At 47.3% G+C, this 27,360-nt stretch overlaps 1 protein-coding gene across 2 annotated transcripts; it reads left to right on the top strand.

Annotated features, from left to right (window-relative positions):
* Positions 1–1,849: 1,849 nt before the first annotated feature.
* LOC122558709 (BTB/POZ domain-containing protein kctd15-like) lies at positions 1,850–25,655 on the top strand. 2 transcript variants are annotated; one of them, XM_087995559.1, is made up of 6 exons: positions 1,850–1,986; positions 5,590–5,709; positions 6,359–6,534; positions 12,035–12,179; positions 14,112–14,417; positions 24,573–25,655. In XM_087995559.1, the coding sequence occupies exons 3-6, from the start codon at positions 6,371–6,373 to the stop codon at positions 24,729–24,731; spliced, it is 774 nt and encodes a 257-aa protein (XP_087851685.1). In that variant the 5' UTR covers positions 1,850–1,986; positions 5,590–5,709; positions 6,359–6,370; the 3' UTR covers positions 24,732–25,655. The 2 variants fall into 2 exon arrangements, with proteins under 2 accessions (XP_087851685.1, XP_087851686.1); XM_087995560.1 differs by having other exon boundaries at positions 5,590–5,684.
* Positions 25,656–27,360: the final 1,705 nt, after the last annotated feature.

Here is a 27,360-nt window from a genome sequence, read left to right on the forward strand (position 1 = left end):
TATATCAATTTTCCCCAGGACTTTTCCATTTTCTGTATAGTTTGCTCTTGAATGGGATCTTCCAAAATACATCACCTCGCATTTGCCCAGATTGACCTCCATCTGCCATTTCTCTGCCCAACTCTCCAATCTATCTATATTCTGCTGTATTCTGTGACAGTCCCCTTCACTGTCTGCTACTCCACCAATTTTATCTGCAAACTTGCTAATCAGACCACCTATATCTTCCTCCAGATCATTATTGTATATCACAAAAAACAGCGGTCCCAGCACTGATTCCTGTGGAACACCACTGGTCACAGTTCTCCATTTTGAGAAACTCCCTTCCACTACTATGCTCTGTCTCCTGCTGCCTCGGTAGTCCTCTATCCATCTAGCTAGTACACCGTGGATTCCATGCGACTTCACTTTCACCATCAGCCTACCATGGGGAACCTTACCAAACGCCTTACTGAAGTCCATGTATATGACATCTATAGCCCTTCCCTCGTCAATCAACTTTGTCACTTTCTCAAAGAATTCTGTTAAGTTGGTAAGACATGACCTTCCCTGCACAAAACCATGTTGTTTATCTCTGATAAGCCCATTTTCTTCCAGATGGGAATATAGATCTTATCCTTCAGTATGTTTTCCAGCAGCTTCTCTATCACTGACGTCAAACTAACCAGTCTATAATTAGTTGGATTATCCCTGCTACCCTTCTTAAACAAGGGGACTACATTAGCAATTCTGCAGTCCTCCAGGACCTCACCCATGTTCAAGGATGCTGCAAAGATATCTGTTAAGGCCCCAGCTATTTCCTCTCTTGCTTCCCTCAGTAACCTGGAATAGATCCCATCTGGTCCTGGGGACTTGTCCACCTTAGTACCTTTTAGAAAACCCAATATCTTCCCCCCCCACCTTATGCTGACTTGACCTAGAGTAATCAAACATCTATCCCTAAAGTCAACATCTGCCACGTCCCTCTCCTCGGTGAATACCGAGAATCTCACCCATTTTCTCTGACTCCATGTATATCTTTCCTCCTTTGTCTTTGAGTGGGCCAACCCTTTCACTAGTTACACTCTTGGTCCTTATATATGAATAAAAGGCTTTGGGATTTTCCTTAACCCTTGTTTGCTGTTGGGAGGCCTGTAGTACAGCCCCAACATTGTTACCGCTCCCTTCCTATTTCTGAGCTCTGCCCATATTGCCTCACTGCTCGAGTCCTCCACAGTGCCCTCCTTCAGCACAGCTGTGATACCCTCACTGACCAGTAATGCAACTCCTCCACCTCTTTTACCCCTTCCCTATCCCACCTGAAGCATCGATATTCTGGGATATTTAGTTACCAATCATGCCCTTCCCTCAACCAAGTCTCAGTAATAGCAATAACATCATACTCCCAGGTACTAATCCAAGCCTTAATTTTAGCTGCCTTACCTACTACACTTCTCGCATTAAAACAAATGCACCTCAGACCACCAGTCCCTCTGTGTTCATCATCTACTCCCTGCCTACTCTTTCCCCTTAGTCACTCTGAATTCATTATCTAGTTCTTTACAGGCTTTAGTTATTACCCCCTTACTGTCCACTAATCTCCTCATTTGGATCCCATCCCCCTGCCACATTAGTTTATACCCTCCCCAACAGCGTTAGCAAAAGCACCTCCAAGGATGTTGGTTCCAGTCCAACCCAGGTGTAGACTGTCCAATTTATAATAGTCCCACCTTTGACATACCTTTGCCAGTTAGTGTAATCAGCTTAAGGAATTTGGTATTTGTCACCATTCATTAAAGGGTTTGGCGTTGTTGATTTGGCAATCACTGGCATTTTTTGACTTTGTAATTTGAAGAAGCAATTCTTTGCTCTCGGAGGTGGTTTAGAGTGAAGCAGCTGGATTCTCGAAGCCACAATGACAGCTATGTCAGCCTCTGTCTGTTTTCCCAGTGGTCAGACAGATAACTGTGTCTCTGAGCCTATTGCTGAACTGCACAATCAGAGCTGGTTTGTCACTTTGGACTTGTTTGGTTGAGGTCCTTCTCTACAAAGACCTAATTAACCCTTCACTTCCCCAAGGCTGCTTAACGTCTGCCATCCTTATCTGAGTTCACCTTGAAATCCCAGGCTTTGGTAAGCTCCCTCTTCCCTCCCCCCCCCCATCCCATTGGTAGTTAGATAAAAGAGAAAAATGAGTGATATCAGTCACCAACGCTTATTGGTGGTATCCCAGGCGGATTCATCACATGATCTGTCACTCCAACTGCAGTATCCCTTGTTTCTGCCAGTTTGTCCTTTCCCACACGGAGTGTAATGTGAACAAATCTATTTGTTGGTCAGTGTAATGATGTTTGACTGTCTGTTGAACAACCAAAAACATTAACTCAGCTTCTATCTCCATAGATGCTGCCAGACTTGCTGAGTTTCTCTCGCAACTTATGTTTTTATTTTGGATTTGCAGTTTCTGTTGGAGCTAAATTTTCCGTCCCTAATATTTTTATCATAACTCAGAGTGCACAATAAAAGTTCAAGGAACAAAAGTGTATTTTTCACTGATTCTGTGATGCTTCTGCCTGGCTTTTCACTCTGCCCTTAAAAACACCCAGGACAGATCCCAATAGCTGCAGAGATCAGGAGCCCTCTGAAGCTGCTGATTATACAGACCAGTTAAACTTGCGACAGATTGTGCATTGAATCTGGGACTGAGCCAGTCATTACAACTCATACAAGGTTGGGGTGGGTGTGTTTAAATTAATTCAGTGAACACTGGAGCAGGCGGTGTCTTTATCAATAGCGCCATTGTTCCTCTCAGGTGGAACAGTACCAAAATGAAACAGAAATTGCTGGAGAAACTCAGCAGGCCTGTCAGCATCTGTGGCGAGAAAGCAGAGTAAAGATTCGAATCCAGTGACTCTTCCTCAGAACTGTTAGCAACTAGGAAATAGTGGTCTTCATGCTGACTGCAAGGAAGGGGAGAGTGAGGGAAAAGGAGAGATGGAGCTAGAGACGGTAGAGTGAACAGGGTCGGTAACAACACTGCTGGCCTTGTGCGATTGTCTTTTCAAGGTGAATGTTACCAGTCTGATGTGCGCAATATATTTTTCTGCAAAGATGGAATTGACTCGCTTCAGATCATGAAATCAAATAGTTGTTGAGGAACTGGTTGAGGTCACTTAGAGTTTAATTGTGGTTTGGTGATGGAGTTAGCACGATACCTATGCTGTAATGGAGCTGACAGATTCACACTACAGCTCCCAAGCATTTTGTATCAGTAACAAACTGTGACATCCATAGGGTGACATTAGCAACTGTTAGTTTGAGATCTCCCTTGACTCGGTTCTGGTGAAGTCAGGGTCAGATTGTTTTAGGAAGGTGATGTGAGTACATGGAATTAAAAACCCGATTGGCTGCGTGAGATTTAGATGTGTAATCACAAGGTGCATTTCCTGTGGCTTTTACAACATGTAATGTTTGGGTCAAAACTCTATCCCCTGGCTTTGTTTTGTTTTTTGTCTTTAACTCGGTCGGAATGGTCAGGGAGCTGAGCAGGTTGTGAGACGGTAAGGCAGGGTAAGAGTGTGTGTTACTCTCTGTCCAGAATATTTATTACATTTTATTTGAAATCATCAGAGTGGAAAAGAAATAACTCTCTTTCGATTGGTGAAAGGGGTGAATGTAGTGAGTGGTGCTGTAGCAGGCGTCTGATACAATGCAGTGTCCATTGACAGGGGAACACCTCCACAGATACAAATCCCTGCCAGGCAATGAAATAATGAGGAGAACTGTACTCGCTCAGTGATTGCTTAGGGCCCCCACCGTGCATGGGCCTGATGGAATACTGCAGCCTTTTGAAATGAAAACGGAACATTTGCCAAGAGAGAAACTGCAGGGTCAGGGGCTAAAGGCAAGACTGGGGTGAGGCGGGGTTGCCGCTGGGACCAGTTACGGTGCTCCTTCAAAGAGACAGTATGCACATCGTGGGCTGAATGGCCTGTGATAATCTAACAATTAACAAAATAATGCTGATAGTCAGAATGTTTTTATTTATCTGCAAATCTTACAGTCTTGTGGAGAAGGGAAATGAACAAAAGTAAGGAGGAAAAAATTAGAAACTGCAGCTGCTGTAAGTCAGAAACAAAACCAGAAATTGCTGGAAAAGCTCAGCAGGTCCGGCAGAATCTGGAGAGAAATCAGAGTTAATGTTTTTGAGGTAGACTGGGCATTGCAGCTGGGGATAGGACAAAATCCAACGTAAAGCTCCTTCTGATTGGCCACTTGCCTGGCTCCGTTAGAGCAGCTGTCCTCCACTGCACTGTCTTCACTCCTGTATTCGCAGGGATTGACAAACCTGGAGACTAGACAAGGAAGTAAGACTGTCAGCAAGGATTTATCCTTATCCTTTTATGAGATGTGGCTATCACTGGCTAGGCCATCCCTAGCAGCAAGGTGGCACGGTGGCTTAGTGGTTAGCACAGCAGCCTCACAGCACCAGGGTCCCAGGTTCAATTCCAGTCTTGGGCGTCTGTTTGTGTGGAGTTTGCACATTCCCCACGTATCTGCGTGGCTTTCTTCCCACAGTCCATGTGCAGGTCAGGTGAAGTGGCCAAGCTAAATTACCCCTAGTGTTAGTTACATTAGTCAGAGGGAAATGAGTCTGGGTGGGTTGCTCTTCGGAGGGTTGGTGTGGACTTGTTGGGCCGAAGGGCCTGTTTCTGCACTGTAGGGAATCTAATTGCCCTTGAACTGGGAGTCTTTTGCTCAATCATTCAGAGGGCAGTTAAGAATCAACCCTATTGCTGTGGGTCTGGAGTCACATACAGGCCAGACCAGAGAAGGGATGGCAGTTTCCCTCCCTGAAGGGCATTAATGATTGTTTTCCAACAATGAATGGTAGTTTCTTTTTTTCATTGAATTTAAGTCCCAGTGGTTATGATGGGATTTAAATTCATATCTCCTGGGCCTCTGGCTTCCTAGCCCAGTGACAATACCACTGCACCATTGTTAGGGATGGTGTTTATAGTCTGTGTTTTGTTAAGCAGAAGGAGAGTTAGTTTTTAGTTTGACCTGTGAGTTGCTCTTATGCCTTCATGATTTCTCAGCATGTTTGTTGTACTTTTTAAGACCCACAGAAAATATGGCTGACTCTGAATGTCCTGCTGGCTGAGCAAGACACCCAGTTCAAGGGCAATTAGGGGTGGTGTATTTTAAGAGCTTTTACAACTCTTTTAGGGAAGACATTGGGGTAGTTATTTTCTAATAAATTTAAATACAAACTCTGCTGTTGTCTAATGGCGAAGATCCAGATGGGACAAAAGATTCAGGAGGAGGCAATCCTCCTGTGCGTGGGTGTGCCAGAGAGCAGATGCCAAAGCGTTAAACTCTCTGCTAGTTATTTCTCACTGTGCCCTTTATCCCAGCAATATGCTCACAAATCTAAACCACAGCAAAAAGTTCCCACAAACTCTCAACTCGGGTGGGCACAGCTACAATTGGTTTCTGTCCAGTGAAATTCATGTTTATGATGTGATTTTATTATTCCTCAGCTAACATCTCTCCCTGAGACAGCAAACCCAACTGCAAACTAAAATTCTTTTTTTTTTGTAATTTCAGAGGAAATACGTGAGGTCCCTAAACTCAGCTTCCAGCAGGATCACAGAATTCGTGCGGTGCAGAAGAAAGCCATTCAGTCCAATATTGCTGCACTGGTACGGCAGGAGTGTTTAACGTTTTGTAAGTTTGAGAGAGAGAATAAGAAAGTTGTGTTAGAATGACATGAGGTTTTTCTGAGACCACAGTGAGTGGCCTGTTCTCCATAGTTATGGCAGGATATACTCCTGGTGGAGATAGTACAGTGGGGGTCCATTTGATTCATCACTGGGGTGGTGGAGGGGGGGGGGGAGAGAGAGAGGCATTGTTCCATGTTCAGAAACTCAGTAAGCTGGGCCAATGTTCTCTGGTGTTTCGAAGAATGAGGAGTGATCTCGGTGCAACATCAGATGATATTCCGAGGGGACCTGCTAGGGCAGATGTTGAGAAGTTGTTTCTGCTCTCCATGGAATCAAGAACATGGGCACAGTCCCAGGATAAAGGAATGATTGTTTAGGACAGAGATGAGGAGAGCTGTCTTCCCTCCGAGAGTACGGAATATGTGGAATTCCCCAGAGTGTTCGGGATGTTCTGTTGCTGAATCTATTGAAGGTCAGGATCTTGTGGGATAGAGGGACATGAGGAGAGGATGGGGAGTGGAGTCAAAGCCCCTGATCAACTTGTGATTACATTGAATGGTGGAGCAGTCTTGATGGGCCAAATCGCCTACCTGAGCTTGTATTTAATTTCTTGTCATGTCTTTTAAGATAATTAGAGCTGACTTTTGTTTCAGGACGGTAGAACAATGTCACGGCTCTCTCTGACCCGCTCCCCTGTGTCTCCTGTGGCATCTCAAGGCATCCCATTGCCAGCACAGCTCACCAAGTCCAATGCTCCTGTTCACATCGATGTTGGAGGGCACATGTACACCAGCAGCTTAGCAACTTTAACCAAATACACCGACTCTAGGTAAGCAGCTTCCTGTGCCAGCACAACTCGCAACTATGATTGGTCAGCACAGTCTTGCTGACAATATCATCAAATACTCTGGCTGTGGTTCCAAACCAGCTCCCACTCGTTCCCATGGCACTACCTCAAGGAAAATCTCCCTGTGAGAGTCTGGAAAATGTGGGTAAACAATCTGGCAAAATAGACAGAGTCACTCTGAGTATATCTACCTTCTTCTGTCCCTGTCCTGGGAGTGTTTAATGGGGCTGGAAATGTGTTGCTGGAAAAGCGCAGCAGGTCATGCAGCAACCAGGGAACAGGAGAATCGACGTTTCGGGCATAAGCCCTTCTTCAGGGCTTATGCCCGAAACGTCGATTCTCCTGTTCCCTGGATGCTGCCTGACCTGCTGCACTTTTCCAGCAACACATTTCCAGCTCTAATCTCCAGCATCTGCAGACCTCACTTTCTCCTCGTGTTTGATGGGGGACAGTGTAGAGAGAGTCTTACTCTGTATCTAACCCCGTGCTGTCCCTGTCCTGGGAGTGTTTGATGGGGGACAGTGTAGAGGGAGCTTGACTCTGTATCTAACCCCATGCTGTCCCTGTCCCTGGGAGTGTTTGATGGGGACAGTGTAGAAGGTACTGCCTGAATTGCTCCCTCTCCATTAGGTGACTGCTTCACAAACACCGCCCACCCACTGGCCCCTCGTTCACTCGCTGCTCTTTACACGTTACGCTCCTCAGTGAGAGTTCAGGAAATGTCTCTGGTCTTTGGTGCTGTCACTGTGTTTTGGTATTTCATTCTGACGTGATAATGGAGCACAGCAATGAAATTCTCAGGCAGACAAGGGGCTGCTCACTGATGGTGTCCAATCTGCAGTATCGAATTCTCAGCTTCCTGTTGTCTAATCTCCAGGCCCTGGGGAGGAGATGTATTTGAGCCAATGGTTGTATATTAAACCAAATGTTGGACTTAATCAGGGACCTGCCAAGTTGTGGTTATCATGGAATCTGGCAAATATATATCTGATAAAGGGCAAATCCAACCTGGCCAATTACTGCCCCATCAGTCTGCTCTCGATCATGGGTACAGTGATGGAAGGTGTCATCAGCAGGGCTATCAAGCAGCACCTGCTCAGTGATGCCCAGTTTGGGTTCCCCCAGGGCCACTCAGCTCCTGACCTCATTCCAGCCTTGGGTCAAACATGGACAAAGGAGCTGAGTTCCAGAGGGGAGGGGAGAGGAGAGGGACAGCCCTTGACATTTTGATTGAACCAATGGGATATGGGGAGTTATACTGAGCACAAAGGGCAATACAGTCATTAAAACACTAACGTGGGCTATTTGACCCATCACGTCCTGCTAGGCCTGCGTAAAGAAATTGACAGTTCCCCCTCCTCCATTCTGTCCCCCATGTTTTGATTTCTATCTGGTGCTCATCCAATTACCGTTTCAAATTATTCAGCATCTTGGATCCACTCCCCTCCCTAAAATAAGTGTCTCCTCACCTGCACACCCTCCCATAAACCTTAACCTGAAATCAGAGCTTGGTGACCTCCCTGTACCACCCCCCCCCAGGCCCCTGTGCCATTTGCCAAGTTTCTCTTTGCCCCCTCGGCATTATTGAGATTATTGTTTATTTGTCCACAGGCTGTGCCTGGCGATGGCATAATCCTGTACACCTCCATCTCCATCGCTTGAAGGAGAATGACCTCCATTTCTCCAGACTAACCTTATCACTAACATCCCCCGAGCTTGCCGCCATTCTGGTCAATCCCATCAGCACCTTCTTCAAGACTCTTCCCATCTTTATGAAGGGAATTGGGCACAGTGCTCTAGTAATGGCCAGGCCTTCCCATAACCTTTGTTTAAAAAGCCTGGGATCTAATTTGCTCTGCTTAACTACTATCTCAACACATCCCCACCTCCTCACAGATCCCTCCCCGCCCCTACAACCCTTCCGAATTGGATGATGAAGGCCTGTGTTGTCCCTTGGCTGGTGATTCCATGGAGCCCTGTTCAGTTCACCATGCCTTGTTGCAGACAATTCACACCAACCGCACAGTTTGATACACTTGGGAATTATCAGCAAATTTTAACACTTTATCCTGTATTTCAACACCGAACTCATTTGTAGGTCTGACTGAAAGGGCGATCACAACACTGATCCTTAGAGAAAGCCATCCTGCATTCCAAAACATAGCCAGAAAGCACATCTGGTTTCTGTCCTTAAACCAACTTTTACTCCAAGCTGACTCTGACCATCCAATTCTGTGAGCCTCCGTTTAGTTAATCACCTTATTCAAACACTTTCTTAAATTCCGCGTAGAGTCCATCCACCACATTACCTTTGTCAACATCCTGTTACTCCCATAAACAATTCAGTTGCATTAGCCAAACTTCGTCCACCTCTTACTCATGTGATGACCTGCCAATAATTAATGCAAGCCTTTCCAAGCATTTATTTTCCCTTTTTCCCCCTAAAACCTTACCCACTGCTGATGATAACTGGCCTGTTGTTGCTAGGACTGTCCTTTCTTGAATGTCACATTTGCCATTCTTCAATCCTCAGTCAGTCTCAGGAAGATGAAGGTAACCCCTGTGCTGACCCCAGCCCTCTTCCACCCTCAGCAGCGATATAACCGATCCACACTGAGCATGGCCAGCTCTCCCAGGGCAACCTGTCCATCAGTTTTCACACCATCCCCTCCCTCCACCATCTCCACTGTCCAATTCCTCTTCCTCAGTTAGTGCTCTGGCTTTGTCCTGTTCCTCTCACTATATGTCCATCTCTATCCCCTTAATCGCACCCACTTCACCTCCTCCCGCCTGCTTACCATTTTCATGCCAGTAGAATATCTATGAGTTCCTTTTCTAAGTGGAAATTTCATTTCTATCTTCCTTTTCATTTCTCCTCTCACATTGTATTTGGTTCTCCCTTGAAGAATTTACCTGCCATGAATAATATATATTTTTCCTTTCATCGTATTCCCTATCTCCTCCTGACTCAGTATGCTGTGGCTTTGTGGTATTCCCTATCTCCTCCTGGCCCAGCACGCTCTGACTTTGTGGTATTCTCCACCTCCTCCTGGCCCAGCACGCTGTGGCTTTGTGGTATTCTCCACCTCCTGGCCCAGCACGCTGTGGCTTTGTGGTATTCTCCATCTCCTGGCCCAGCACGCTCTGACTTTGTGGTATTCTCCACCTCCACCTGACCCAGCACGCTCTGACTTTGTGGTATTCCCTATCTCCTCCTGACCCAGCACGCTCTGACTTTGTGGTATTCTCCACCTCCTCCTGGCCCAGCACGCTCTGACTTTGTGGTATTCTCCATCTCCTCCTGATCCAGCACGCTCTGACTTTGTGGTATTCTCCATCTCCTCCTGATCCAGCACGGTGTGGTTTTGTGTCCTTTGCTCTTGTTGGAATGTTCCTGGACCTGAACCATCTCCTTATTAAAGATTACCTGTTGTTCCTGATCGAGCCTCCCTCGTCCCATTGATGTGTCCTCTCTTTCAATTTCAATTGTTCTCTTCCCCTCTGTGTGACTGATTGAAATCTCCGGATACGATGGTCAGTGTTATCCACAGACACTCGATCTTCCTCATTTCCCAGCATCAGCTCCAGCAATGTCTCCACTCCTACTAGTTCAAGAATGTGCTGCTTTGAGGAAGTTCTCCTGAATGCATTTCAGAAATGCCTCCCCCTTCACTGTAACCTTTAAGCTGGTTGATTTTTGGGGGATTAAATTTCCACAGTGTCACCAGACTGTTGTTATTGGACACCTTTGATTTCTCTGAAGACTTGCTACTGTCCCTCTCTCTCACTGGGAGAGGTTCTCTGTAACGTCTTCATAGCTTTCTTGTTCTCAACTCTAACTGAACGGATTCTGTCTTTGACTCCTCAAGGACGTTCCATTTTTTCAACATTACACTGACTTTGCCAATTAGTGTTGCCATCCTATCTCCCTTTCCTCCATGCCCATCTTTTTGGAGCAATTTAAGTCCTTGACTATAAAATGCCTTAGCGAGTTTTGAGAAGATTTGTAGCCTCAGGTTGAGGTTCTGGATGTAGGTTTGTTCGCTGAGCTGGAAGATTCATTTTCAGACATTTCGTCACCATACTAGGTAACATCTTAGGCTTCGTCTGGAGGCTCACTGAAGATGTTACCTAGAAGAGTGATGAAACATCTGAAAATGAACCTTCCAGCTCAGCGAGCAAACTCACATCCATTAAATGCCTTATCTTTGCCATTTTTAAGCCAGATTTCCACTATTTCCACTACTTCCACGTGGCTACTTGTGTGTGTATCTCAACAAAGTTATTCTCTGCACTTTGACTCGACATGCATGCACTCTAACCTCTCCTTGCATTTCTTTCTCTTCTTAGTGCATGCCATTAATGTGCCATTACTTCCTTGTGGTCTCTCTTTACATGTCTTGTTGCTCCCTCTCACTTCCCCTGAACAATTTAATTGTAAATTCTCCTCTATCACTTGGGAGCCTCCTGACCATGTTTGCAGCACTATTGCTGAACTACAGTCTGCACCTTCTAATCCCTGGCCCAGAAACCGGTCCCAATACCCAAGAATCTGAAGACTTCCTACACCAACTGGTTGTGGTTCTTGGATGTTGAAGTTCACCAATTTCCTCATTTCCCCCCCCCCCCCCCCCCCCCCCCCCCACCTTACCCCAGCTCCAACCTTCCAGCTCAGCACTGTCCTCATGACCTGTCCTACCTGCCAATCCACCTTCCCACCTATCCACTCCACCCTCCTCTCTGACCTATCACCTCCATCCCCACCCCCACTCACCTATTGTACTCTTTGCTACCTTCTCCCCAGCCCCACCCCCCCATTTATCTCTCCACCCTGGACGCTCCCAACCTCCATTCCTGATGAATGGCTTTTGCCTGAAACGTCGATTTTCCAGCTCCTTGGATGCTGCCTGACCTGCTGTGCTTTTCCAGCACCACTGTAATCTAGATCCCCCCAATCATCTTCAGCTACTTCATCAATGACCTTCCCTCCATCATAAACTCAGAAGTGGGGATATTCACGGATGTTTGCACAGTGTTCATCACCATTCTCAGATACTAAAGCAGTCCGTGTCCAAGTGCAACAAGATCTGGACAATATCCAGGCCTGAGCTGACAAGTGGCAAGTAACATTGACGCCACACAAATGCCATGAATCATCAAAAATAAGAGACAATCTAACCACCGCCCCTTGACATTCAATGAAGTTACCATCACTGAATCCCTCACCATCAAAATCCTGGTGGGTTTGTTGGGGGACGGAGTGGGGGGTGGGGGGGGGGGGTTACCATTGATCAGAAACTGAACTGGACTCACCAAATAAACACTGACTCCAAGAACATGTTGTTTATTAAATTTATCTCATCAATTCTCTGCAGCTTGAAGTCTCTAGCGTTTACAGAATGAAACTAATACATAGATGTAAGCTGTAAATTTCCCACTGGCAGTTCTACCTGTTGATCTGTATTTACACTGTTCCCCTCAGGATAGGACGCCTTTTCAATGGCACGGAGCCCATTGTCCTGGACAGTTTAAAGCAGCACTACTTCATTGACCGAGATGGAGAAATTTTCCGATACGTCCTCAGTTTCCTCAGGACATCGAAACTCCTGCTCCCCGAGGATTTCAAGGTGAATATTTGAATGCATTTCCTTTTAATTCCTCACTTTTCTGTTGTTGGGAATTGGGTATCAGCTCAAATTTGTGGTTGGTGTTGGACTGCGGTGTGAATGGAATGCAGAAATGATTAAGCTAATAATTGCCTGGTAGTACAGAATGTCAGTGTTACTAAACGTTGAAGCTTTTCGTCGTGCGCTTATCAGAAACGGGACCCAAGAAACAGCCTTGAAAAGAGACCCTGTTCGATACAGTATGAGAAGGGGATGCTGATTGGTTGGGCTATCGTTGGCTGGGGGTGCGGCAGTTAACTATCAGTCTAAGACCCCGGAGCAGACAGGTCAATTCTGATTGGTCAGGATGTTGCCGTAGGCATGCAGTTTCGATGCCAGTTTTGTGGGTCCCAACAATTGGTGGATGTATCGAACAACACGACCCAGTGACCTTTCACCGCCCCTGCTTTAGATGTGACTCTGTCACCGGACAGCATGTGTTAAATGACCCAAACTGCATTGACAGTTACACCACAATCCAGTTTAAGATCAAACGGTGATGCATTTGTGCATATTAGAAGCTGTATACGTAAATACTCAGGACCCTGTTTAATGGGGACTAAAGGAATTTGTACAGACTTTGTACCTTTTCCATAAAAAGAGGTCACGGAGACAACTAAACTCTACTGCATGTCCATGGCAATGTCCTGACCAATCAGAATTGACCTGTCTGCTCTGGAATTTAAGACTGACAGTTAACTGCTGCATTCAGTGATGGCACAACCAATCAGCATCCCCTTCTCGTGCTGTATAAAACAAAGTCTCTTTTCAAGGCTGTTTCTTGTGTCCCATTTCTGATTAAAAGTTACAATTTTGTTTTTAGCAAATCCTGAGCAGTCTGTGCTGGTCTCCCTGATGCTGTTGAGAGGGTGATATAGTGGTGAGCATAGCTGCCTTCCAAGCAGTTGACCTGGATTCGATTCCCGGCCATCACAGTGTTATGGTTTGTAAACAGTCTTTGTGGGCGGCACGGTGGCACAGGGATTAGCACTGCTGCCTCACAGCGCCAGAGACCCGGGTTCAATTACCACCTCAGGTGACTCACTGTGTGGAGTTTGCACGTTCTCCCCGTGTCTGCGTGGGTTTCCTCCGGGTGCTCTAGTTTCCTCCCACAGTCCAAAGATGTGCAGGTTAGGTGAACTGGCCATGTTAAATTGCCCGTAGTGTTAGGTGAAGGGGTAAATGTGGGGGATTGGATCTGGGTAGGTTGCACTTCGGAGGGTTGGTGTGGACTTGTTGGGCCGAAGGGCCTGTTTCCGCACTGTAAGTAATCTAATCTAATCTAATCCAATCTAATCAAACTTGCTATTACACACACCCTCTTCCCAACTGCTCTCTCTTGGCCATCCTTGGTCACATAGTGTGAACGCACAGCTTGCAAATCCCAATGACTCACCTGGTCAGTGTGGGGATTGAACCCATGACCTTAGAGTTATTAGCACCATGCTCTAACCATCTAATTTAACCCAGCTGCATGGTCTCACCCCCTCCCCAAAATTGTCCAAATCTCCGATATTTCATTGCCTCGCAGCAATTTCCCAGGGAGTGATCCTGATCCACTCTACACTGGGACAATGGGGGGGGTCTAGTTCTCACTGTGTCGCACTCTCTCTCTCACATGCACTCTCTCAGGCATGCTCTCGCACTCTGTTGGAGAATGACTTGGAGGTAAATATGACCATGATATCAATGATTGGATGAGATGAAGTGAAGGTGACTTGCGGGGCACATAAAGCTAACATGAGGCTTGGGGTCCGAATGGCCTGTTTCTCTCCTGCTCCGTACTTTATATGTACAAAAACAGAAGAGCTCGAGGGGCTGAATGGCCTACTGCTGAGCAAAACCTGTCAGAAATGAAACTGGTGATATGAAATGAAATGTGTTATGTTGCAGGATTTCAGCCTGTTATATGAAGAGGCAAAGTTTTATCAGTTACAGCCCATGGTGAGGGAGCTGGAGAGGTGGAAACAAGAGAAAGAACTTCGCAAATCCTCACAGCCCTGTGAATGCCTGGTGCTGAGGGTGACCCCTGACCTTGGGGAGCGGATCAGCCTGAGTGGAGAGAAATCCTTGATTGAGGATATTTTCCCGGAGACCGGGGATGTGATGTGTAACTCCGTCAACGCTGGCTGGAACCAGGACCCCACACACGTCATCCGCTTTCCCATCAATGGTTACTGCCGCCTCAACTCAGTCCAGGTGAGGGCTCAGCTCGGCCTGGACCTCAGATTGTTGTGTTCTCTTGGTCAGTGTTAGAGTCTGTATCTGTGCTGTTTAATGGTCATCACCTTTGTGAGCCTCTGTGTCCCTGTGTGTGTGAGTATTGGGCTCTCAAGTTTCTACAGTATACTGTATCTTATAGGAGCCAGCTGTTCAGCCCTTTGAGTCTGCTCTGCCATTCACTGAGATCGTCACTGATCTGATGACCCTCAGGTCCTCTCTCCTGCCTTTTCCCTGGGACCCTCGATTCCCTTACTGGTTGGGTACAGGCTGAATTTTAAATGAGGTAAAAACAATGACTGCAGATTCTGGAAACCAGATTCTGGATTAGTGGTGCTGGAAGAGCACAGCAGTTCAGGCAGCATCCGAGGAGCAGCAAAATCGACGTTTTGGGCAAAAGCCCTTCATCAGGAATACAGGCAGTGAGCCTGAGGGTGGAGAGATAAGCTAGAGGAGGGTGGGGGTGGGGAGAAAGTAGCATGGAGTACAATAAGGGAGGGGATGAAGGTGATAGGTGGGGGGAGGGTGGAGTGGATAGGTGGAAAAGGAGATAGGCAGGTCGGACGAGTCCGGACAAGTCATGGGGATAGTGCTGAGCTGGAGGTTTAGAACTAGGGTGAGGTGGGAGAAGGGGAAATGAGGAAACTGTTGAAGTCCACATTGATGCCCTGGGGTTGAAGTGTTCCGAGGCAGAAGACGAGGCGTTCTTCCTCCAGGCGTCTGGTGGTGAGGGAGCGGCGGTGGAGGAGGCCCGCCTTCCGCAAAGACCGTTCCCTCCATGACTACCTGGTCAGGTCCACGCCCCCCTACAACCCACCCTCCCATCCTGGCACCTTCCCCTGCCACCGCAGGAACTGTAAAACCTGTGCCCACACCTCCTCCCTCACCTCTATCCAAGGCCCCAAAGGAGCCTTCCACATCCATCAAAGTTTTACCTGCACATCCACTAATATCATTTATTGTATCCGTTGCTCCCGATGCGGTCTCCTCGACATTGGGGAGACTGGACGCCTCCTGGCAGAGCGCTTTAGGGAACATCTCCGGGACACCCGCACCAATCAACCCCACCGCCCCATGGCCCAACATTTCAACTCCCCCTCCCACTCTGCCGAGGACATGGAGGTCCTGGGCCTCCTTCACCGCCGCTCCCTCACCACCAGACGCCTGGAGGAAGAACGCCTCATCTTCCGCCTCGGAACACTTCAACCCCAGGGCATCAATGTGGACTTCAACAGTTTCCTCATTTCCCCTTCCCCCACCTCACCCTAGTTCCAAACTTCCAGCTCAGCACTGTCCCCTTGACCTGTCCGGACTTGTCCTACCTGCCTATCTCCTTTTCCACCTATCCACTCCACCCTCTCCTCCCCCACCTATCACCTTCATCCCCTCCCCTATTGTACTCTATGCTACTTTCTCCCAACCCCCGACCCTCCTCTAGCTTATCTCTCCACGCTTCAAGCTCACTGCCTTTATTCCTGATGTAGGGCTTTTGCCCGAAGCGTCGATTTCGCTGCTCCTCGGATGCTGCCTCAACTGCTGTGCTCTTCCGGCACCACTAATCCAGAAAATGAATTTTAAATGAGTCAGCCTTGATAACCCTCTGTGGTAAAGAATTCCACAGATTCCCTCCCCTCAGAGAGGAGGAATTCCTCCTTACCCCGGACTTAAATAGATGGGTTTACACACAGTGGTTAAAGTGGGGAGTAATGGTCAGGGTATATTGAATGAGAGCTGTCACCAAGTCAGTTAGAGAGAGACATGTCCACCAGAGAGCTGTGACATCGGTGTGTTGGAGATACATGTACAGTTGGAATAGACTTCTCTGGAAAATTGGAAATACAGGGAATAAACAAGACAGTGTGGCTGAGTGACAGAAACCTGAGAATAAATGATGAACAAAATAAAATCTAGAGATTCTGGAAATGTTTCTGGTCTGAAACATTAGCTCTGCTTTCTCTCCACAAGATGCTGCCAGATCTGCTGAGTTTCTGCAGCAGTTTCTGTTTTGGTTTCAGGTCTCCAGCATCCACAGGTTTCTTTTGCAGCGGTCTCAGTGCTGGTCGGTTCTGGGCAAAGGTGCAGGATGTGGTCCTCCATGAATGGATTACAGGAGCATTCCTGTCTAACGTATGTTAATGACCCAGGCTTGGGTGTTCAGGCCATCATTTCAGAATTTGCATGACGCAAAATCTAACCGTGTTATGGATCATCAGGGACACAGTGAGACTTGTCGCTGTGGCTGGTGGAATCAGCAAGTGAAACTACTGCAGGCAATGCTGAATTGAAACTAGAAATGGACAAGATTGTGAGAACACAAGAATTAGGAGCAGGAGCAGGCCACTTGGCCTTTTGAGCCCGCTCAGCCATTCAGTATGACCAGGGCTGATCTTTTCATGGCCTCAGCTCCACTTACCCGTGCTCTCACTGTAACCATTAATTCCTTTACTGTTAAAAATCTATTTCATTTGCCTTAAAATAATTCATCAAGGTATCTTCATCAGGGCACGGAATTCTACACATTCCCAACCCTTTGGGTGAAGAAGTTCCTCCTCAGCTCCCTCCGAAATCTGCTCCCTCCTTATTTTGAGGATATGCCCCCTAGATCTAGTTTCCAGAATTGATCTCTCTACTTGCATCTTATCTATTCCCATAAATCTATATGTTTCTATAAGATCCCCCCTCATTCTTCTAAATTCCAATGAATATAGTCCCAGTCAACTCAGCCTCTCCGCGTAAACCAACCCCTCAACACCAAAATCAACCCAGTGAAGCTCCTCTGCACCCCCTCCAGTGCCAGTACATCCTTTCTCAAGTAAAGAGACCAAAACTGTACACAGTTCTCCTAGTGTAGCCTCACCAGCATTCACCAGCGAGCAATGGACAATGCTGTTTTTCAGCTTTAAATATAATGTTTGCGTACACTCAATATCTAAGGCCACTGGAAGCCACCCCAGCCACTCATTGTTTTGGCTGTAAGGTGGTCTGCTTGTTTTCATTGTCAGACTCAGTTGTTGACCCCACGGTTGTGTCTTTTACTCACTAGCAGCTTACAGCTGGGCACATGGATTGAGTAGGGCATTGTCACTGTGCACTGAGGATGGGCAGGAGATTGCGAGACTCTTCGCTGGATGCCAGTGACATTTCAGAGAAGGTGACCAGTGATACCCAGCACCAGTGGTTCACTCTGGTACTCAGTCATCAAAGTGTGGTGCTGGAAAAACACAGCAGGTCAGGCAGCATCTGAGGAGCAGGAGAGTCAATGTTTCGAGCATGAGCCCTTCATCGAGAATGTGAGGTGGGGGTGGGTGAGGCTGACAGATAAATGTGGGGGAAGTAGCTGGGAACGTGATAGGTAGGTGCAGGTGGGAGATTATGGTGACTGGACGGAGAGGAGGGTGGGGTGGATAGTTGGGAAGGAAAATGGACAGGTCAAGAGGGCGGTGCTGAGTTGGAGGGTTGGATCTGGGATGAGGTAGAGGGGGGGAGGTTTGGAAACTGGTGAAATTGACATTGATCCCGTTTGGCTGGAGGATCCCAAGGCAGAAGATGAGGCATTCTTCCTCCAGGCACTGGGTGGTTAGGGTTGGGTGATGGAGGCAGCCCAGAATTTGGTGGAGTGGGAGGGGGAATTGAAGTGTTCGGCCATAGGGTGGTGGGGTTGTTTATTGCATGTGTCCCAGAGATGTTCAGAGATCTCTCTGTCTCAGTGAGCAGCTGGTTTTAGTGGGAGTTTTTGAGGCTTCATTGGCTGACCTGTGCTGACATTACCTTCTGACCATTGGAGCAGCACAGACCGGGCTGATCCTTCAGGATCCTGTAGAATTCCACATGCAGCCGGATCCATGGGAATCTTGCAGGAAATTGGATTTTCCATCAGGTGACTCCCCTGTGCCTGGAGCTCTCTGAACCCTGTGTTACAGTTGAAGAATTCATAACTACCCACCTGGCACCAACACGTTACCAACCTCACAGTCTCACCTTATCCCAGGCTCTGCCAGCGTACCCTTGTTACTGTCCATCAGCTCCTGAAATATTCAGTGAGTGTCAGACTGTGTGTTAGTCTGGAACACTGCTCCTGCACTGACAGAACTTCCCATTCCACACAGAGCCTTGTCCTGCCCCAAGTCCATGCAATCCATCAGGAATTGGGAATTTCTCCAGCTGTTTCTCCACTGGGACCTTTGTTCTGTCCCCGGTAGGTTTTGAGAATTTGACTAGGTGTAGCCCTCGCTCTGCAGTGAGGGGGTCAGTTGTGTCGAATTTTCAGACAGCTGTTTGTTGCTGTTCCACCAGCAGGTTTGTATTGATTCCATCTGTATTCCATCTTTTGAACCAAGCACCAAATGTTAAGCAGATGTCAGACTGTTCTGAGAGGAAGCAGGAGTTTGCCAAACTAAATACAACGTAATGGTGCCCTCCAGCTCTCGACTGTGCACAGATCCCTTGCTGTGAATGTACATAACGTGAACCACCATCATATAAACCCAAAGCTGGATCAGTCAAGAGTTCTGTTGTTACCTTGTTAATGATCAAGACCATTTCAGGATTTACCTTCTCAAGTCCTGTCTTAATTTCTTTCTGAATCTTCTCTGCTCCAGACAGTACTGTCTGATTTTGAATTCTCCCCGACTAACTCCACATTGCAGCCCCAGGCACCATTTTACCAAATTATCTCTGTCCCCTTCCCATTTTCTCATGGCTTTGGTAAACTGGGGTGAGGAATTCTGCTGGATTAGCTCCGTGCCTCTCCATCCCCTATATCACCTGCATAGTATCCAAGACCTTTCCAAAGCTCTCACTGTGTTCCCCTTTTATAGAGCTGCTTTTTGTTAAAACACATCAACAAACTAGAAGGAAGTTTCAGTTTCTCACAATTTATTGTAAGACATCTTGTGTCCTTGCTGTTGGTCAGTTATTGATCCCTTATGGCTGAGACTCAAACCTGCAGCCTGCATGGTTTCTGATACTGAGAATAGTAATCTCACCCGAGCAGCTGGAGAGAAAGCAGCAGGACCCTCTCTCTAACTGTCATTGATTCCTATCATTTGGGAATCTCACGCCAAATGCTTGATGGTGTGCAAAATACCAACAGGTCACCACACTGTAATAAAGTACGCTGAGACCCGAGGCAGAGAGGGTGCGAGATTAAATATTAAGTAACGATGAGGGAACTTTACTATTTCTAACCCTGTGCTGCACCCAGCGTCTTTCATTGGTAACAATGTAGAGGCAGCTTTACTTTTGTTGAAAATTATAGAGGGAGCTTTACTCTGTACCTAACCCTGTGTTGTCCCTGTCTTGGGAGTGTTTCGTGGGTGACAGTGTAGAGGGAGCTTAACTCTGTATCTAACCCCGTGCTATGTTGTACAAACTAACAAGACAGAAGCTGGGGTGAGACTCTGGTCACAAGGACCATGTCCTGCACTGTCACAGAAACATGACAGTGCAGGATGAAGCCATTCAGCCCATTGAGTCTGCACTGACCCTCCAAAGAGCATTCTACCCCCTCCCTGTAAGTCCCAATGGCAATCCATCTAACCCGGAGGAAACCCACGCAGTCACGGGGAGAATGTGCAAAGTCCACACAGACAGTCGCCCGAGGCTGGCATCAAACCTGGGACCCTGGTGTTGTGAGACAGCAGTGCTAACCACTAAGCCACCAGTCATGAGAGTAACGGCTGCCTCCCATTCTCCCAGACATTCCCAGTCCAGCCACTAGCTGATTTTGGAAATCACCAGGCGACAATCAGGGAGCTGTGCTGTTACCAGCAGCTTGTTCCTGCAGACCACTCTAACCTGAAACCTGATCCGAGTTGCGTATAACTTGTGTCCTGACTTCTGTAACCGCTCTCCTTGAACTGTCTCTCCACAATGTTCAAATCACATCTGGTCATTGTGTTAGGGACCTCTGCCAAATCTCCAGGAAGGCCATGTCAACTTAGAAAGGAGCCAGTTGTACCTTGCCACTGGTTAACTCCATATAGCACCTAACACCGTGCTGCTGTTCATCTCTCTGCCTGTGAAATTCTATGAGATGGTGAATCAATTGGAGAACACATCAGTTCTTCTGAGCATTACACGCAGCGTTAGTTTAGTGTTTTTTGAGCTGTGCTGTCTGTTACTGCCCTGCGTCTCGGAGTTTGGTGTTTAGTCGCAGCTTCAGGCTAGCAGTGAGAGGAGCTGGAGGATGTTACCTCCTCTCTCTCACTCTTAATACGACTCTTCAGACACAGTTATGTGGTCTCATTAAATCTGGCTTGATCTCCATTTACTCCTCAAACAGCATTGTAACAAGGTGTCAGATTTTCTCTCATGCTTTTGACTTTAATTGATTATAATAATTTTCTGCTTCACATTTAGCACATTCCAGGTCCTTTTACCATTTAGTTCAGTTCCAGGCTGTAGTCTGATCTGACTGTAGAGTGGCCTGTACCAACATATAGTATCTGTTCTATTTGTATCCTATACATTGGTTTCCCTACAGGTTACTCAATGTTGTTGAATACAGAATGCCATTTCAGCTCCTGAGAGCTCTGCTGAGAAAGTAACTTTGTCCCTCTCCTGTTGTTCTGCAAATGGCCCCTTTTTCACAGAGGGTTCTGGGTAATCCAAGATGGAGGACAGGAAAATGTTCTGGCTGTAACAGCTGCTCCTTTTTTGAGGTACTTTAGGTGTTGGAGGTGATTTCCTCGAATTGCAGGAGCAGCAATTACTGTTTTATATGCTGTTGCATTGTTTTGGAACTTTGGGGAAAAAAGAAGTCAAAACAACAGCAGTTTTAAAAGGGAGAAGAGCAGACAAAGGAAGCAGATGGTGAGGTCAGTGCAAGAGAGAGAGAGAGAGAACCTGCACAGTTACCGCCTTTGCTGTTTGAGGCATATGGATGGGTATATGAATAGGAAGGGTTTGGAGGGAAATGGGTCGGGTGCTGGCAGGTGGGACTAGATTGGGTTGGGATATCTGGTCAGCATGGACAGGTTGGACCGAAGGGTCTGTTTCCATGTTGTACATCTCTATGACTCTAGGTCCACAGTGACCCTCTGAAGAGCATCTCACAAGGGTTCACTGGGATGATCCCCGGTCTGGACAGATTGTCTTCCAAATAAAGGCTAAACAGGTTCAGACTCGACTCGACTCACTGGAGTTTAGAAGAATGACAAGTCCCCAGGGCTGGATGGGATTTATCCTCGGATTCTCTGGGAAGCCAGGGAGGAGATTGCAGAGCCTTTGGCTTTGATCTTTATGTCATCACTGTCGACCGGAATGGTGCCAGAAGACCAGTGAGCCTTACTTCGGTTGTGGATAAAGTGTTGGAAAGGGTTATAAGAGATAGGATCTAAATTCATTTAGAGAGGAATAAGTTGATTAGCGATAGGTAAACACGGTTTTGTGAAGGTTAGGTCGTGCCTCACAAACCTTATTGAGTTCTTTGAGATGGTGACCAAACAGGTGGATGAGGGTAAAGTGGTTGATGTGGTGTATGTGGATTTCAGTAAGGTGTTTGATAAGGTTCCCCATGGTAGGCTATTGCACAAAATACAGAGTTTCGGGGTTGAAGGTGATTTAGCAGTTTGGATCAGAAATTGGCAAGCTGAAAGAAGACAGAGAGTGGTGATGATGGGAAATATTCATCCTGGAGTTCAGTGACCAGTGCTGTGCCACAAGAACTGTTTTTGGTCCACTATTGTTTGTCATTTTATAAGTGATCTGGATAAGGGCGTAGAAGGATGGATTAGTAAATTTGCAGATGATACTAAGGTTGGTGGAGTTGTGGATAGTGATGAAGAGTGTTGTAGGTTACAGAAAGACATAGATAAGCTGCAGAGCTGGGCCAAGAAGTGGCAAATGGAGTTAAACCTGGAAAAGTGTGAGGTGAATCACTTTGGAAGGAGTAACAGGAATGCAGAGTAATGGGCTAATGGTAAGATTCTTGGTAGTGTAGATGAGCAGAGAGATCACTGTGTCCATGTACATAGATCCCTGAAAGTTGCCACCCAGGTTGATAGGGTTGTTAAGAAGGCATATGGTGTGATGGTGTTTATTGGTAGGGGGATTGAGTTTTGGAACCACGAGATCATGCTTCAGCTGTACAAAACTCTGGTGTGGCCGCGTGCAGTTCTGGTCACCGCATTATTGGAAGGATGTGGGAGCTTTGGAAAGGGTTCAGAGGAAATTTACTAGGACGTTGCCTGGAATGGAGGGAAGGTCTTATGAGGAAAGGTTGAGGGACTTGAGGCTGTTTGCGTTGGAGAAGGTTGAGAAGTGACTTAATAGAGACATATCAGATAATCAGAGGGTTAGATAGGGTGGACAGGGAGAGCCTTTAACCTAGAATGGTGATGGCTAGCACGAGGGGGCATAGCTTTAAATTGAGGGGTGATAGATATAAGTCAGACGTCAGGGGTAGTTTCTTTACTCAGAGTAGTATGGGTGTGGAAGGCACTGCCTGCAACAGTAGTAGACCCGCCAACTTTAAGGGCATTTAAATGGGCATTGGATAAACATATGGATGTAAATGGAACTGTGTAAGTTACAGATTGGTTCCACAGTTCTGTACAACATCAAGGGCCGAAGGGTGTGTACTGATGAAGGGCTTTTGCCTGAAACTTCGATTTTCCTGCTCCTCGGATGCTGCCTGACCTGCTGTGCTTTTCCAGCTCCACTCTGATCTAAACCTTGGTTTCCAGCACCTGCGGTCCTCACTTCTGTCCTGCCTGTGCTGTAATGTTTGATGTTCTATGACCTCATTGAAACATACTGTATTCTTAAGGGGCTTGACAGGGTCAACGCTGAGAGAATGTTTCCCTTCATTGGAGAGCGTGGGGCCAGAGGGCAGAATCTCAGAATAAAGGGGCACTGATTTCACATTGAGATGAGGAGGAATTTTTTTCTCTGAGTTATGAGCCTTTGGAACGCCTTGTCACAGAGAGCTGTGGGGGCAGGGTCCTTGTGCATGTTTAAGGCTGATGTAGATTCTTGATCAGTCGGGGAATCAAGGGCAGGAAAGTGATATGAGGAATGCCGGAACAGCCATGATCCTGTTGAATAGTGGAGCAGACTCGAGGGGCCGAATGGCCTGCTCCTGTTCCTATTTCTTATGAGCTTACATCTTTCTTAAAATGTAATGTCTAGAATTAAGAACATTACTCTGAAGCTTAGCTGGTGTTTTATAAAGACTTAGTCTAACTTCTTTCCTTTGACATTGGATTATATGGGGTATACAGCATAGGAAGAGGCCATTCAACCCAACCAGTTCCTGCTAGGGTCAAGGCTCCTTCCATCTTTCCTCATGCTAATCTACCATAAACACCTTCTCTTGTCTTCTCCCTTATTGGCCTATCTAGCTTCCCCATTAATATATCCATATGACCACTTACTCTCCATGAGACCCTCCTTCCCAGCAGATTCTTGGAAAGGCATTTTTCCCAAACTCCCCATTGGATTTTTACTCACTCTCTTGTGGCGATGATTTTTGGTTTTGTTCTCTTTGAGTCCACTCTGTCCAAATTCAAGACAGAAGTGACCCATTATATACCAGCGACAGAGACCTCGACATTCCTGGTGGTCTTTCTGTAAATCTCTGTACCCTGACCCAGGACCCCACCTGACCTGTCAGGTGTCCACTCCCTGTGTTGGAGAAGTCTGACCCACATGAGGTTTATAGATCTCTCCAGATGTGTTGTCACAGACAACCCAATGGCTTTCCTGCCACCAGATCACCGTGACTCTTTAGTTTTTGATTTTAAGCTCCTAACCACCACCAGGAAATCACCCTGGGGCCAATCAGATATTTACATGCAGAGTCTAAGGGCACTGCAAACCATCGGGGGGGGGGGGGGGTGAGGGGGAGATGGGGACGTGGGTAGGGCTGAATCAAAATGGAGTTCAAGGGGGAAATACAGCAGTGCCCATATGTTAGAGACCAGTTTAATATAAACTCTTATTTTCTAACCTGTCCGTCCAGGAGTGAGGGTGAGTGGTTTTGCTTTATCATTGCCTTGTTAACTTGTGAAAGCTCGGGCAATTGGTGCTCTCTCTCATTGCTTTCACGAGCTCTTTCAGTGAACCCGAGTGGGCCAGTGGACTTGTGTTTTTTATTTGCTGTCTGATTCCTGATTGTTTGTTCTGCTGCAGGTTCTGGAGCGATTGTTACACAAGGGATTTCGGGTGGTTGCATCCTGTGGTGGTGGTGTGGATTCCTCACAATTCAGTGAATATGTCTTATACCGACAAGAAAAACAGCTACAGCTCACCCCGACACCAATCCGAATAAAACAAGAGCCCCTTGATTAACAGGAGGGTAATCCCATCACCCCTCCCTTTCGAAGCTTTTATTCTTTGTTTTTCTTTCTCTCTCTTTCTCCCCCCACTCCCTTTCCCTGACCCCCTCGTCTCCTGATCTGAATTTAGTTGTTGGACCCCAGGAAGAGCATCTGTGATAGAGACATGTCCTTTGACCAGGATATTTCTCCAATGATTGGATTAGCTGCATTTCCATCGGAATTGGGTACACAATCCTAACTCTTCCAAAGAGACTCTTCCAAATGGTTTTGAGACTGACGACGGTTGACTGGGGGAGAGAGAAGCAGCTGCCAATTGGGCCATTGGTAATTTTGGGCACATTAGTAGAAATACTATCCTTCATGTGGGGGAAGACGGGGAGAGAGAGAGGGAGAGAGAGGGAGGCATTGGTGCTGTGATAATCCAAAACCAGCACCAACACAACTTCATCTCCATTGGGTTCTTTTGACTTGTCCTGTCCTTCAGCTCAGGATTTGGAGAGTGCCCCCCAAACAGGGAGCCAAGACCCTCTTCCCCATTTCCCCCCCCCCCCTCCCCCAGACACAGTCAGTGCTGGGACACTCACTCCTATAAATTAGGAATTTCTCTGATATTGGGTGACACTTCAACGATGACTTCCTGTGGGGGAGTTCATGAAGCAGCTGACAGCAGTGACAGTGAGTGAGTTGACTGGGACAGTGCAGAACATCATGCACTGCACTTCACTTCAGCACATCATTCGCACGCCCCCCCCCCCCCCCCCCATTTAAAGGAAGCTGTCTTTTCCTATCAGCGCCCGCGTCCCGTGAAAAATCTCTTTGCCCCCAGTTCCAGTCCAGGAGCAGGAAGCTCACATTGAAATGCAGCGTACTCACATTGGAAGCAGACACAGTTGATTTTTTTTAATTATAAATAAACTAAGATGTTTACCTGCAACTTGTCAATAACTTTTGGATTAATAAATGTTTCAGACTTTCAGAGAGCAATCAACAAAGTTCATTCTGACTCAGTGAGTCCACACCCTTCCCTGCCTCACTACATCATGGGACATGTGTCAGAGGGTCAGTGCTGAGGGAATAGGCACTGTAAGAGGGTCAGCACTGAGGGAGCGCCGCACTATCGGAGGGTCAGTACTGAGGAAGTGCCGCACTGTCACAGGGTCAGTGCTAAGGGAGTGGGCACTGTCAGAGGGTCAGCGCTGAGGGAGCGCCGCACTGTCGGAGGGTCAGCACTGAGGGAGCACTGCACTGACGGAGGGTCAGTGCTGAGGGAGTGCCGCACTGTCGGAGGGTCAGCGCCGAGGGAGTGCCGCACTGTCGGAGGGTCAGCGCCGAGGGAGTGCCGCACTGTCGGAGGGTCAGCGCCGAGGGAGTGCCGCACTGTCAGAGGGTCAGTCCTGAGGGAGCACTGCACTGACGGAGGGTCAGTGCTGAGGGAGTGCCGCACTGTCGGAGGGTCAGCGCCGAGGGAGTGCCGCACTGTCGGAGGGTCAGCGCCGAGGGAGTGCCGCACTGTCAGAGGGTCAGTGCTGAGGGAGCATTGCACTGATGAAGGATCAGCGCTGAGGGAGTGCCGCACTGTCAGTGGGTCAGTGCTGAGGGAGTGGGCACTGTCAGAGGGTCAGCGCTGAGGGAGCATTGCACTGTCGGAGGGTCAGTGCTGAGGGAGCACTGCACTGACGGAGGGTCAGTGCTGAGGGAGTGCCGCACTGTCGGAGGGTCAGCGCCGAGTGAGTGCCGCACTGTCGGAGGGTCAGCGCCGAGGGAGTGCCGCACTGTCAGACGGTCAGCAGGTCTGAGCCCACCCCCCTGGCAATATGTGTGGTTCTCTGGTGTCTTATTGAAATGTATTCCTGAACTGAGAGCACAAAACAGACCTTCTCATCACTTTGAAGTTTGTGGTATCTTGGTGTGTACAAATTTGCTGCCACGTTTTGTTCTTACAATAGCTACCCTTCCAAAAAAAATTCATGAGCAGTTGAAAAGTGATTTCCTAAAGTCTGTGGTCTATTTCTGCTGTGACCCTTGTACAGTTTATCTACCTGTCCAATGGAACATCCATTGCTCCAGTGGTGATGGTCAGCTGAAATGACAGGGCACTTTTGAAGTTAGTGTCTGACTGGGTTATCTGATCCCTTGAGGATTCTCAGATGGATCCTGTCTGGTGTGAGAGTTGTGGAACTCTTATTCTGCAGACCTGATCCTTTGGTTACCCAATAGATTGGTTTGCAGCATTTCCTGGGACTGCAAACTGCTAACAGCCACTTAGTTAAAATCCATGTGAGGGATTGTTTCAGTACATTGGCCATAAATTGACCATCTGGAAGGTTTTATCTAATTTCTCTTCTATGGGTTCAACTAGGTTTTCACATTCCTTCTAATAATCATAATTGTTCAAAGAAGTTGGATCTAACTTCAAGGGTTACAGTGAACGCACAGCCAGGATCCCATCAATTGGTGGTGCAGGCCCAAGGGGCCGAATGGCCTACTCCTGTTCCTGTTTCTAATGGGCTTCTGGTCTAACTAGCTGTCATTCTGACAAATCTCTAACTTTAGCTCCTTAAGTGTAGGCTCCTTTTGCTGTTTTTGCTCGTCTGTAATCTTCCTGTTAACCCTCCAAATCACTGTTCCCTAACTGGATG

Source organism: Chiloscyllium plagiosum, unplaced genomic scaffold (genome assembly GCF_037043375.1).
Source record: "Chiloscyllium plagiosum isolate Xiang-an unplaced genomic scaffold, Cpla_swu_hap1 HiC_scaffold_17, whole genome shotgun sequence".
Taxonomy (NCBI): Eukaryota; Metazoa; Chordata; class Chondrichthyes; order Orectolobiformes; family Hemiscylliidae; genus Chiloscyllium; species Chiloscyllium plagiosum.